At 40.0% G+C, this 14,314-nt stretch overlaps 1 protein-coding gene across 7 annotated transcripts in view; it reads right to left on the bottom strand.

Annotated features, from left to right (window-relative positions):
- Positions 1-14,314, bottom strand: part of STN1 (STN1 subunit of CST complex) — a 45,216-nt gene that overhangs the window by 27,557 nt on the left and 3,345 nt on the right. For 5 of the 7 annotated variants that reach the window (XM_042818783.1, XM_042818776.1, XM_042818777.1 and 2 more), the window contains exon 2: positions 3,366-3,504. In XM_042818783.1, the coding sequence (XP_042674717.1) occupies positions 3,366-3,498 (133 nt within the window). In that variant the 5' untranslated portion in view covers positions 3,499-3,504. Of the gene's footprint in view, positions 1-3,365; positions 3,505-3,602; positions 3,620-4,040; positions 4,097-14,314 lie in introns of those variants that run through there. The other 2 variants (XM_042818778.1, XM_042818782.1) reach the window with 2 other exon arrangements.

The raw sequence follows: 14,314 nt of genomic DNA, 5'->3' as shown, positions 1-14,314 counted from the left end.
AATATCAAACGTGAAATCCCAAAACAACTTGTCCTACATAGGCAGAAGCCCTAAGTGGGCCTGGAATTAGTTTTTCCTCACATACAAAACAGAAACAGCAGTTTCAGAAAAAGCCAAAGGTGATCAGCCAAGCAGGTCACAAACAGGAGTTTTGCTGACACAAGTCCACTGCAATATTTCAGGGATGCATCCACTGCAGTCATCTTAAAACCACGCAGTCACCGGTCAGATGCGGTATAAAGAATGTTTAGCAGGTTTGTCCAGTTTTCTCATTCCATTTATCAGGACACAAATAAACACTGTTAGACAAACTCTCAATGAAGGTGCACCCAGTGTACATAAACATTCATTAAATCTTACAAAACATGCATGTGAGAAGGTCTGGGTCACTTTCAGGGCAAATCTATGAGGCAGAGACACCAATCTCTTCATGTGCAAACAAGCAACATGTTATTATATTCATTTCACAGTTAGTAAGCTGAGTTTTGGCAAATGACAGTGACCAGATAGAACTGGTTCTCTATATCCCCATAAGCTTACACAGAACTCCACCCTTACTCTCTGAGAAACTACCTGAATTCATACATAAGATGACATTATAATTACATTATCAATCAGAAGCTGCTGAAGTTGATGACTTGAAGGTGTAAAGAGGGCACTTTTCTTGCCCCAGATTATCTGTTTAAATTATGTTCACATCAGTAACAATAAAAACACACTACACATCTGAAGCCCTGTGTAGGTGCATTCAATCAAGTAACCCAGTAAATAACATGCACATTAACATGCTGTTATCACAACAGGAAACCACAGCTGCACTTTAGGGGGACTATGGAGAAGGCAAGTTCTGATCCTGTTGTTACCATCACCAAGGAATGAGGTGTTTGCCATTGCTTTAATTTTTATTACCTCCTTTTGTGTTATTTGCAGCTTCCCTTGCTTGTTGATAAGCTGTCACAATGCTGTACTGCATGATAGCTCTGCACACATTTCCGTGGTGTGATTATGTGTTACAACTGAGTTTGACACCCACTCTCCTTTCATGGCCTCTAAGTCAACACAACTGCTGTGTTTTTCTGGGTGGTTTTCCAGCCTCTTGTCACCATTTCTAGCAAAGAGTAATTGGACAGGTTTACTGCTTTCCTCTGTGTTCTTTTAAGGGATTAGTCATTGTTGCATCAAATCCTAATGCTTAAAAATGGAAAGAAAAAACTTATTAGGTCATTCAGTTCATTTCCTCAGAGCAACTGCAAAATTGTTCCATACAGTAAATTCCTGGCAATTTGTACAGTCAGGATATAAACAATCCCAGTGAATGGGATCCCACCTTTTTCCTGGGAGGCTGCTCCATAATTTAGGAAAAGCACTCTTGGAATAAATGCTAACATTTAGCCTGCCTGCCTTTCTATTCTTCCTAGGTACAACTGTTTTGCACTCATCCATTCTTAATTATCCTTACTTAATGACTGATTCATTGCTAATCAGCTCCAGCTGGTCTTCAAACCCATTCAGGGAACATTGGCAGCAAACACCTACCTTCCTCCTTCCTCAAAAAATACTTTTTTTTTTTTTTTTAAATTTAAAAGTTTCCATTGAGCCAATGGGTGAGATATGCTACAAGATGTCTTTTGTGGTACATACACAGCAACAGGACACTGAACAAGATTAAAACTGTTTTTCTATGAGATTTCATTTTATACTTTAAGGCTTGGTTAGAAAATGACACAGGATTGCAAACAAGCTTAGTTGTGCAGAATGCCAGATGCACAGGAAGTGAAGAAAGCTCACATGCACCAATTTTAAAGACTGATATCTTGATATGAGAGATACCACTTCCTTAGGGCAATCTTAAAAAAAAAAAAACAAAAACACAAATAGTTATGAGGCAGAAGACAACTCACTCAACTAAAAGGAAGGGAAGGGAAGTGAGAAGGAAAAAGCCTGAACTATGTAGAGGTGAACAAAAGAGCACACAGAATAGTGCCTTCAAAGGCCAGTCACGTTCCTTTGAAGCATGTTTATTGATGTGCACAGATTTAATTCTTCTGAGTATGTTTGCATGTGTGCATGCATGAACTGTTTTGTATTTTGTTCAATAACAATTAAAATGTCTCTGATTAAAGGAACAGCCTTTATCAGATGCACCTGCTATACTGGTACTACAATGAGACCGCAGAGTTTTAGGAAGCCTTGAGGTACTGCTTGCTTGAGTACGAATACCAACACTAGACTGAAGACCCAATCCTGAAAAGGCTTTAAGAAAAAAAAGTTCGTGAAGTCCCAGTGAACATAAGAGTGGTTGTAAAAAGAAGAAGAAAACCACCTGTCCTTCATTTCTACATGAGTAGTACTGTTGTTATTCTTGCTGGTAAAGAAAAATAAAAGAGAATCACAAAACCTACAGGATGGAACTTATTCAAAGAACCATACAAATGTACTTTTTCCCCTGTGGAGAAAAAATACAAAAAAAAACAGCCCCAGCAAACCAAATGGAAAACACACACTGCCTAGGGTTTCCTGCTTTTCATCATCAATTCTAAGTTTCTCGGGATTCCTCCCCAGCTTTTTCTGCACCTCGACACATTCCAGTCTGAAGTAACAAACACTTTCACAAAAGAGATCACATTGCAGTCTGTTTAGATTCTTTATAGTGAAAAGAGAAACTGAAGATCGGACCCACAGTGCTCCACAAAATGTACACACACAGGTGATACTGGCTGAAGATCAGCAGAACCAGACTGTAAAGCACACACCTGCCAGTAATGGTTAGAAAACAAAAGGCATGGTACAAGACTCAACCCAGGTGCCAGAACTTCCAAGCAAGTCTTTCAAATACCTGAAGGATGTTGTAGCTTTCATAACTAGAAATTAAGCAAACAAAACCTATATTTATTTTTTACAGTATGTTAATATGCCATCAACTAATTGATATTATGTCATAATAAAGAGGCTTAAAATCCTCCTCAAGTATTGTGGACAGAGTGGCAAGGTAAAACATGTATGGCCAGAAAGGACCAGCATTTTTAGAACTATCAGAACATAACAAGCACTACCACAGTGGAAGTACACTACCTTAATGTAAGCCAGCTTATGTGTGTATACACACACACATAAATGCATGTATATATATACACACACACACAAGAAGAAAAGCTTACAGAACTTTTTTTTTCCCCACTTGTATTTCTTCAAGGTAAACAATCTATTCTTAGAACTACTAAAGGTACAACTGTCATGTAGTTTTAGAGTACTGAAAAATAACTGTACTGATGTCCATGAAGCATTCTGAAATCCCTCGATGAAAAGCAAAACATAAATCAAATACAATTCTTTGTGTCTCATAATCTGCACAAATAAGTACGTACCTGGAACTTGCTTGGATTCTCTCATTTCTTTTATATCTTTAATATAGAGTCTTGCAAAAGCAGAAAATACAGGATCTAACCCCCAGAGCAGGGAAGGTATCTCTTCTTCATGCTTCTTGGACTCAGGCTGCATTAAAACCTGTGAATGCAAGAAAAAAAATGTAGTTATTGTCTACACCAGGTGAAGAGAAGCTGTTCTACGTTTTAAATGAATGACAAATTGGCTTGTGATCTTACAAACTGCAATACAACTGAGCTGATGAGGAGTCATAGGAACTTATTAATACAACATCACCTTTGCTTCACCACATAAAAGACAGAAAATAGCACTTCTGACTGTTCACTGAAATATTAAGACTCAACTTCAACAGCATTCTACCTACTACTTCAAATGAAAGAGGATTTCCTTATCTATGGACAGAGAGATAAATATAATACTACTTTAAAAGTGAGACTGTGGGATATCAATTAGTTATTTCCTCTGTACTCCCATTTCCTCCCACCATTCCCTTCCCAGTCCATGACATTCTCCTCATTGTTCATCCTGCACTTTACTGGGGGAAGGAAGGAAGGCTTACTTTTCATACCCCCAACCCCCACAAAAAAGGCAACAAGCTCTTCTGTATTTTGAGCATGCAGTTTCCAATAACTCTGTAACGGTTACTTTCCTCTTACCTCTTCAGTTTCCCCTGTCTAATGCCTGCTATCTTTTGTCAGTACTGGACTCATTCTCAGCTTGCCGCAGTTGGTTTCAGGAAAACAAACAAACAAACAAACAAAAAACCACACGCAGAAAACAAGCTCTCAACCTTGAAGGTTTGTCTAGAACATCCTGTAGAGGTTTTGAGGCTGAATATACTCTTTATTACTTTCTCCCATTTTAACTAAATTGTTCCTGTAAACCTTTACAAGTTACCTCCAAATGGATATCAGTTGCTTACAGGTGTGGTCCAAAGGCGGCAAGCAAACTGATTTTGAGCAGCACGTCAGGCTGAAAGCCTTACTCTTCAAAGAGTGTAAAAAAGCTCCTTTCTGTGTGCTGTGCAGAGTACAGAGATCACTGACAAGATGCTTATACATAGAGAGACAACATGACGTGAATGTCACGATAGCGTCTTGCATTATTGGGAGACAACAGCTTGGATTCCACTTTGTTTCTGTTTTCACACTTAAACCTTAATCTGGGCCTGAAAATCAGTGTAGCACAACATGCTAGAGCATTGCTGACATATACTCTATCTATTCTCACTCTCCTTTTCTTGCTTGAATCTCCCCAGGAAACACATTTTTCTTCCTGCTGAATTGCAGTCATTCATCAGAAGAAATTTCTAAACTAAGCTATTGACTGCATGATCTTTTTAAAGCAAGGCTGTTGTTGCTCCGTATGGAAGTTCTCCAGTTTCTTTCTAAATAATCTATAGAAAATTTAGACTATAAACTTTTCCAAGCAACCATATAGTTTGAACCTCTATTTTTCTTGGCACATGCATTTCTATAACACATTTAGTCTTTGCAGTCCATCTCTTTTTCCTTATGGCCTCATGTACACTGATGCCTGCCATGTCCCTATAGCCAGCATATAGTATAGAAATAAAAAACCCAAAAGATTAGTCCAACAAACGTTCATGGCTTGCACAAAGACATCACACACTGAGCAATAAACACATACCAGAATTAACGTGTGATACATCGGAATAAAGAGAAGCACTGCTGTTCAGTGTCCCGCTCCCAAACAGGAAATATTACAGTAAAGTTTTGTCCTTTTTGGTGCTACAGTTGTCCAACTACTCACTTTGAGTGGCACTTCACTCAGACATGTATCCCATGGGTACAAACACAGTTCTCATTGTCTATCATGATCTTTTATACAAAGCAGCATTCCTTTCTGCAGCAGAAGCTCTCTCTCCATTTCAGAAACCACTGGGAATTGAACCAGAAATCCTGCAGCTTCCCCGTAGCTCACACACCTCATGACAGCTCTTCCCCTGAGAAGCTCACACCCTTCGTGTACAGCACCACTCTGCCTGCTTCGAGATGCTTCATACATCTTAAGTTCTATCCACAGACCTGTGGGTTCCTGGAGAAAAAGGAAGACCCTTCTCTAGCGCTACGAAAACACAACTTCTTGTTTCTTCATTTGTTTTCAAGGCCATAAAACAAATCCACCAAAGTCCCACGGTAAGACATTCCATCCATTTGAGGCTGGGAGAGTGAAACTCACTCCAGCCACTCTGTGGCTGACAATCACATGAGCAGCACCCACAGAGCAGCCCTGCCTTGCTCTTCCTTGCTTCTGGCAGTCTCCCCAATCTCTGCCATACCACAAAGCCAAGCCCACTCACTTCCTTCCCTCCCCAGCAGTCCACTTGTAACCACGTTTGAACCTGTTACAAACCAAAGCTTTGTGGCCTGGTGAGAGGCAAAGACCTTTGCTATTTCCTGTGCTCCTTGCCTCTATACACTCACTACAAATCCCTTCTCCTAGGGTAGAAGTCTTATAATTCTGTACGGGGCACTTAAACCCAGCCCACGGTGTTAGCAGCAGTTCTTTTCTCCTGCAAAGGCACATCAACCAACTCCATCCAATGCACCTATTTTTCTGTTTGGTTATAAACTTGCTACAAGCACATTTACAGCATTAGTAAATACAACAGTTAAAGAGCTGATAAAAATGCTTCAAACCAACTTCTACTTTGCCACAGAATGGTGCATTCCCGTAACTTGTTCTTGAACTGGCACAGGAAGCCTCTCCATCCCAGGGGTTAATTAATTAGTGACTCATCCTGGCAAAAGTGAGACTTGCCATTATGTCAGGAGTGCTTGCAGCTCCGCACCGTACTGTTGGTGATACGCTGTCACCAAGGGAGATAACAGTGACTTTGTACAGCGGAGATCCAAGGGCTGAATGGCCGGCATTGTGGCTACGTGCAGCTCACAATAAACAATCCCAAACAGATAGAAGATGCACAAATGTTTAAGGATGAAAATGACTTTTGCTAAAGCATTGCGACAATGTTTATCGATACAAACAATGCAGAGTCGTAGAAAGCATCATCTTATTCTATGTTTCATTTTAAATGCCATGTAAAATGGCTTTACAACTGTAGTGGTACAGGGAATTCAGTGCTGCCAGCAGTGCAAAAGGCAAGAGAGGCATCAAGTCCATAAGCTTAGGAGAGCAAAATATCCCTTTTGCCACTGTAAAACATCTCTGAAGAACGGCAATAAAAGCACAGTAAAAGAAAAAAAGAAGTTGGAATTAAATTTTACTATCTGAAATACTCCTCTGGGAAAAAGTTCCATTTCAAAGGCAAAAACAAAGTTGGTACAGCACTTACCTAAGTACAAACAAACAAAAATGGTCTGAATTTGATACTACTTTAGGCAGTACTCTATCCAAATAAAGGCATTTCCTTGATTTCCTTCTATCAATGTTAGCTCTCCTGACCATAGCGAGAACTCAAACAAGACCGTAATCCTCAGACTCCTGGTGCACTTAGCAAGGTATTATCTCAAAAGGAGGAGAGGAACCAAGGAAAGCTGGTGGTCTTCCATCAGCTGCCACCACCTAAAACCAAGCCATTTTCTACATTCCCTCCCACGTGGTCCAACCAGGAGGATGGCCTGGGCTTGCTAGAATAGCTCCTAATTGAACTACCTAAACTATTTGTTCAACAGAACCAGTACAGGCCAATATGTCTTGGCTCCTAATCCTGTGTTCACCATGTATCTTTTTCAAAAATGGATAACAGATTAAGAATTGGTCTTCTTCCAAGCCCAGTGAAACAGGAACCATGAGAGAAGTGTCTATTCTAATTCACCTTACAGAGTCTTTTCTCCAGATGCATTAAGAACCCAAGCTCTTGCAGGAAATTTCCTTAATCAGAAATGAGCTGTTTGGAGTCATCAAGCCATAGAAGAAGCACCCTGCCAGTAGTTACCTGCAACCAGGCTGCAACTACAACTGAGCTCAAAGACTTCCTCAAGCTGACTGAATCAGAAGCAGAGGATATCACCTACCCATGGAGGCAGTTTAAGCAGCCTAGCAGGCATCTGCTCTTCTCCAAAGCCTGCAGCCGCAATACTGGCACCAATCATTTATATGGGAAGCAGCGCTTGAACTGCTGTAGTTAACAACCCAGTGCATTAAAGTAGCTTAAAGTCCCCCTTGGTCTACATGACTAGAGCAGGTCACAAACTGGCTGAGGGGGAATTGCTTCATGGTCAGCCATGCCTGCCACAGAGAAAGCAAATTGTGGAACGTGGGACAGCTGGGTTTTGTAACCACCTCAGTCATCTGAATTGAACTCATCTGTGCTTGACTCAACACCCTATAGGACAAGAGTATTATTCAATTCTTCATGAGCAGCAGAGGCACTTCCAGTACAAGGCAGTTAAAAATGGTTTTCATTATCCAAAGCCACATACAACATTTTTAATTAAAAACAAGCAAAGAAAACCAACATTGTATTATACAACTAGATTCAAGTGAGCTTGAAAGTAAAATCTTTCATTACAGATTATATCAAATAAAAACTCCAAAACTGAAGCTCCCCCACAGACTTCTAAAACAAAACAAAACCATAATTAAAGAACATTTTCAATACCGTTAATAAAAACAACGCACTGCCACCAAAATAAATCACTCATAGAAAGCAGGCCGAGCACTTCCAGTCTCCCCTAACAAACTACCTTCTGCCGCTCACAGACAGCTGTAATCTCACCACAAACACAGTAGCAGTGGCCGCTACTGATAGTCTTCACTTGCTATTTGTATGTTAAAGCTATGAGATAATCATGCTGAAGTACCCTCTTCACCTAATTCTCTAACCTGTCTGGAGTGAGGACAAGAGGAAGTCTATGAAGGCGATTAATTCTCTCTGAAAGCTGTTAATCTCCCATGGTGCTGCTAGAACGAGCTGAGCTGCTGAAAAGACATTCTTTCACTGGGAAAGACGGTTCTCAGCTGTTGGTAAAGTAAAAACAAGCAAAAACAAAAACACCACACATTTTTTTAGTATAAATACTAAGTTTGATGGCTGAAAATAAAGCAGTATAGAAGCTTTGATAGAAAAGGATTCCCAAAAGTCTCTCCGGCAAGTGAACATTTATTTTGACAGCCACATGTAATCTGACATAAAGGGATATTCAAGTCAGCTAACAAAGCCAAGCAAATAAGGCATCATTCACCCCATTTGAAGGCAACAGGTAGCTTTCCTACGCTGCAACAGCAGCAATAAAGCAGATTCAGTGCTGCTCCTTGAAGGACCATTTTTGAATTTCAGGAATTTGAGCAGAAGTGGCAGGCATTGGTTGCCAGCTGCCTTCCTAAAGCAGTTCACTCCGTGCAAGGCTGCCTCAAGCTGGAGAGAAGTTTTCCTGACCATGTTTTACTCCTTCATATCAGTTTATGTATCTGGTGTAAATTAAAAGAGCCTCTGCATTAGGATCAGAATTGATGTGAATATTCTTCGCGCAGAACATTCTGTTACAACCAATGACTTCAACATCATTACCCTGGGGTTTGGTTGAGTTGCACACGTGTTAAAATGTTTTCCAAACATTCTCAGTACCTAACAAAGCAGCAGGCTATGGCAGATCTATTTAAAGTTCTGAAAGCAGTTTTAATTCTTCTGTACTGTACAAACGAACATTTAACTATATCAGAGCAACATGAGGCTGTGCTCGAATCCTGATCTCCAAATAACACAGCTATTGGTACTCACGAAAGAAATTTAGCCAGAAGAATGCTGAAGTCTCGGATACAAACAGGGCCATCGTGCAACCTGTGAGCATAACTACAGTGAGATTCACTCCTTTGGAGCTCTTTTGGAAGACTGAGGTCTGCTACTCTGCTTACAAGGAATAATAAAACTAGTTGGAAGTTGACTTCTATTTCTAAACTGGCTACAGTATTTTTGTTTGTATCTTTTTCTTATCTTGTATGCAATTTTTCTCTTCCCAATTAAACCTTGTAATGCTTCCTGCGTTTTCTCTCGTACTGCGGGAAGTTCAGACTATTAACCCGTGTAAGAACCAACTTTTTGTTACACTTATTTTAATGCTCCCTGAGCAAGTTACTTGTTCTCTCAGCTATCATCTAGGAAAAGTAACAAAAAGGTGGTTTTCTACCTTAAAGATGCTGCAATTCCCAGCCCTATAGCCTCTGAATTTCTTTCAGAACTTCCATACCTGAAATCAAGGACAGGATTTCCTACTCAGGACTGGACTGCTCTGACATACAAAACCAAAAGCTTTCCTAGTAAAGAAATCTATTTGATTTCCTCTTGTTCTTCGGATGCTCAAACTAGAAAGAGATATAGTTCGAAATCCCAAAGGTGAATAATTATTGATAACTTAAGAGCAAATTACTCTGCACGATCTCTTACACTGTGTTCAATGAACTCTGAATGATGTGAAGAGTGCTTTCTTCCCCGCTGAGAAAACCTGGCTCACCATCCTTTAGCTTCAGCTGCTGAATTCTATTAGGGCTATTAAAAATCCAGACATTTTGTCCTCTATCAAATTTTGGGTTATAAGTTTCTATAACTCCCAGATGATGCTCTGAAATAACAAACATTGTACAAACGTTCCCACTGAGTGCTTCCTAAATGTCATCCCTGAGTTGATACAGAACATCAGCCCTGTGCAGAACAAACCCAGAACTGCACAGTTCTGCAAGAGGACTGCAACCTTAATAGCTTTCCTCTCTATAGAGCAAAGAAGTCTGAACAACTTTCTGGTAATAATTTTTGTCCACCTTTTATAAAATCTCTCTCTGAACCCAGTAGAAAAGTAACAAACAGAAAACTGACACAATTTGAAAGAAAACACCTCACTGCCACAGCTACCCAGCAATCGAGTTATTACTATTTCTGACCTCTTGGCATGTGGAAAAACACAACCAAAACATCCTCTTATAAACAGATTAAAGCATTCCCTTAATTGCATTTCAATAGATGCCACTCATGCTTCTGAAAGCCAGTCACTCCTGTGCACAGCATCCAAAACATTATATTACAGCTCAGCCAGAGGCCACAGAAATTATTTTTCCTGTTGTTAATTTTATGGGTCTCTGCTACAAGAAATTCAGTTCAAACTCATGTAATGGGATTGTATGGTTTAATCCATAGATATGGTGTGGTGTATCCTAAAACACAGTTCTGTAGATGGGAGATTAAAGATCCATTCTGACATATTAAAAAAGAAAAAAGAAAAAAGGTTCTGGGGACTCGAAATAAAAAAATGCATCACATCACAACACTGTTTTCTCCTCACCAGGTCCCAGTGTCCAAAGTTTGTGTATGCTACTGTGAAACACACAATAGCTGCTATTTGCCTTAACAATCCACACAGTGCAGTAACAGCATATGCAGCTGTTGTATTGAGCAGAATTGCTACAAAAAGCCAATTTATATTCCTCAACTTACAGCATTTTTTTTTTTTGCTTCAAAAAAGATCAGAATTGCACAAATGTCCGCAGAAATCCAGCTTGAGGTCCAGAACCTTGTACAAGCAGAAACTGCTTTAAACATGACTGCAACATAAAAATGACATCATTTATCAGTGAAAAGCTACACTGTTTGCTCAGTAAACTCATTTCAAAGTCAAGCTTTGCGTCAGTGAACAGCTGATCTCACTGCAGCACTGAGGCCTGAACAGCAGGCTTCACACCAAAGCTCACTCCTCGATGAGTCTCACAACCCAGCATTACCCACCATCAGCATCCAACCAGTAGCAAAATATGTACCTTGGACAAAACATCTCATTAGCAAGAGAAGTAGCTTAGATAAAGTGTCATGAGAGTGTATTAACCTTTCCCTGTGTAGAAGCACACTATCAAGGCCTATTAGTACACAAACTCCCTTGGTTCCTCCTCAAGCCTTGGCCAGGCTGGAGGTAGAATCCAAAGGGAGAATGAAAGCAGATTTTCCCACCTAATTATCACTTAAACTGGCTTATTCAACAATATGAAAGCTGCACCCTCTTGCAGTGAAGTTGGAGGCCTCACCGTTGAGCAGATGCACTGCACAGGACCTCCCAATGGCTCAGGAAGGTTCTCCAAACGCACGCTGCAAACAGGGCTGCCCAGTGACTGTGAAAGTGTGAGGGCAGAAGGTGATGCACCTTTCTTAATCACTATCACTGCCCTCCTTTAGCAATGGTGAGCTGCACTGCTTTGCTCTGTATTATTCTTGCTGTATTGTTTCACTTACTATTTCATCGCCTTAAACTTCAGTGAAAATAAACACACTTCAAGTTGATGTTTGTGACCTTTGTGCTGACCCTGTCCACTGGCAAAATGATCTGACATGCAAATAACAGACGTTTGTGATATTACCACACAGCAAGGTCTCCCCAGGATACCACTAACCACTCAGTGCCTTCCAGTCCTTTATTTGTGTCAGACTGTCAGATTTTGCAAAACGCTCCCTCCTTTCAGTGAGGTGTATTTTTAATAATATATGAAGAAGGCATAATAAGCATCCTGCCTGTGCTACTGTGTAACCAGAACTGGATTTGCTGCCATAATATCAATTAAAAAATTACAATAACTCCTATTACAGAACAACTCGTTCCATGCTAAGATTCCAGAGGTGATCAGGACCATGAGAGAACACAATGTCCGCTCTGGAAAACGATTCCTGGGAAACAAGAGGACAAAATTCAGGATTTGCAGAAAGAAAAGCAGCAATACATGTGGATTTTTTGTTCAGACATTTTCGTGCCAGTATTGACTGAGATGCAAAGCTATCTTTATCCCTTAATAAATTTCTAATCCTAGCCGCTATGTGAACCAATGCAAATTTGAAAGCCACAAGCAAAAAGAACAAATCAGCTCGTGACTGCCATGCAAGAGGCAAGGGGCTCATTAAGTCTGGAGGAAGGCAAACACGGAAGCATTTGTAATGCATGCTTTCATGTGACTTAACCAAAGCTTCTAACAGCCATCAGACCAACGGGGCTCTGCAAGTTTTAAATACTTTGCCTTGCATTCACGTACAGTTTTGATCAAATAGTTTCTCCTTTAAAAAAAAAAATTATCTCAAGTGATTAAAACGCTTGAAAGACACCAATATAGCCAAGAGTGTAGTATTTTAACTGCATATGTTTATCTCAAAATCAATACTTCAGATGGACTCATCTGTGTAGTTCTGTGAGGTCATTAAAGTCACCAACACATGGAGTGAACAAATTTAGAATAAGAACTGTACTTTAAAAAAAGTATTTATCCGCAATGCAGAATATTTTAATACAGAATTACAACTAATTAGTTAATCAGAATTAATACTATCCAGAGATTTACATTTTGGGAATTCTCAAGTTAAACGTAAAGTGGAAACCATCTGACAGTCTCATCTTTATAATGAAAGAGGACCTGAAATTTTAACTGCAGCAGTCAATCAATCAATCAATCGAGACTCAGCTACATATGTTGACATTTTCCATTAAAACTAAGGCGTAATTCTGCTAAGTAGAAAAGCCCAACTTACCCCTCACATTACGTGTGTGAGCTTGGCTGTCCTTCAGGGCATTCATCTCAAAGGTGTGTTTGTAGCAGAGCAGCTGGCAGCAAGAAGGCAAACTTCCTTTTTGTACTCTAAACTTCAGGTAGCATCTTAAAGAATGAATATATTTCACCCTCTGTTCTTCCCCATTGACCATCAATTTTTCTCAGATCAAAACTGTATTAAACGAATCTGAATCCTGACATTTGAACGCACAACTTCCTTACTGCAAGTAATACCAATATGTTGAAACTCTCAAATGCTGTATGTGTCTCTATGGCAATTCTCAGATTGCCCATGGAAGTGCCCTACTGCCTATCTTCTGTGCAAGTGCATCAAAAGCAGGAGCACTGCAGGGAATCATCTCCAGGTTACTGACAAGAGGCCTGAGGAGCCACTGCAGCTGATGAGGTATAAGCAAACGGCTAAAAAAATTCTTCTCTACTACTGGTAACAAGCATCTATTGTTCATATTTGTGCTACACATCACCAAATGACTGCTATTACTCATGTCAGAGAAGGCCATAAAGTGCTGAACACAGAACTGAATCTCAGGCTTTTCTGTTCAAGAGGAGTTGTTTCCACATGTTCCATGCAGAACAGACACACACCTCCCTAAGCTACAGATCTACCAGCAGTACATTAAATAGAAGGGCTGAAGAACATTATGTATGATACAAAGTCTCCCCTCTCAATGCTTCCAACAAACGGGCAAGATGACTTAATGCTTCTTGAAGGAAAATGCATCAGCCTTTTGGCCACCTTCTTATGTCAAAAAGAGTCGTTAGTAAACTGCACGTAAACACGAGTTACTAACTAATGACACTCCTAATGACAGTTCCTCTGTACTTGACCATCACTAACTAGAATATTAAGACACAGGAATCAGGTGCAGTAGGAAAGGTGAATGATTGATGAAATGGGAGAAAAGATCAGGTATGGACGAGTCACCAGAACACTTCCATAAGCTAAATGTTGTCATACAGTTAATAAAACTATGGCAGTACAAGATGAAGCATCAAAACTTCATTCCATGCAATCCCCAACTCCAAGGGACAGGCAGCAGATTCAGCAGGAAGCAAAGCAGACTTTGGGAACGACTTCAAAGACAGACGCTGGACAGATGAGATCTTGGCAAAAAATCAAAAATACAAGAAAGGAAGTTAGAAAGAAATGTCAAGCATTAAATAGAAAGATCTAGAAGTTAACACCATAGAGCTTACAATTGAAATGAGTACCTTACACAAGAGACATCACTAATACCAAGAACAAAAGAGAGCAGAAGATACAGTCTACAGAAGAACGCCTGCATGCAATTGGAAAGTATCAACAAAAAGGGCACATACATCAAGTAAATAAAACAGAGGAGACAGCAGCGGGTGCCAAGGGTGGCAGACAGAGCAGAACATACAAAACAAGAAGCACGTCTGGGATTAAGCC

This window comes from Centrocercus urophasianus, unplaced genomic scaffold (genome assembly GCF_019232065.1).
Source record: "Centrocercus urophasianus isolate 14NV4802_14NV808 unplaced genomic scaffold, USGS_Curo_1.0 seq_17, whole genome shotgun sequence".
In the NCBI taxonomy this organism is placed as follows: Eukaryota; Metazoa; Chordata; class Aves; order Galliformes; family Phasianidae; genus Centrocercus; species Centrocercus urophasianus.
This window is presented reverse-complemented; position numbering and strand designations above follow the sequence as displayed.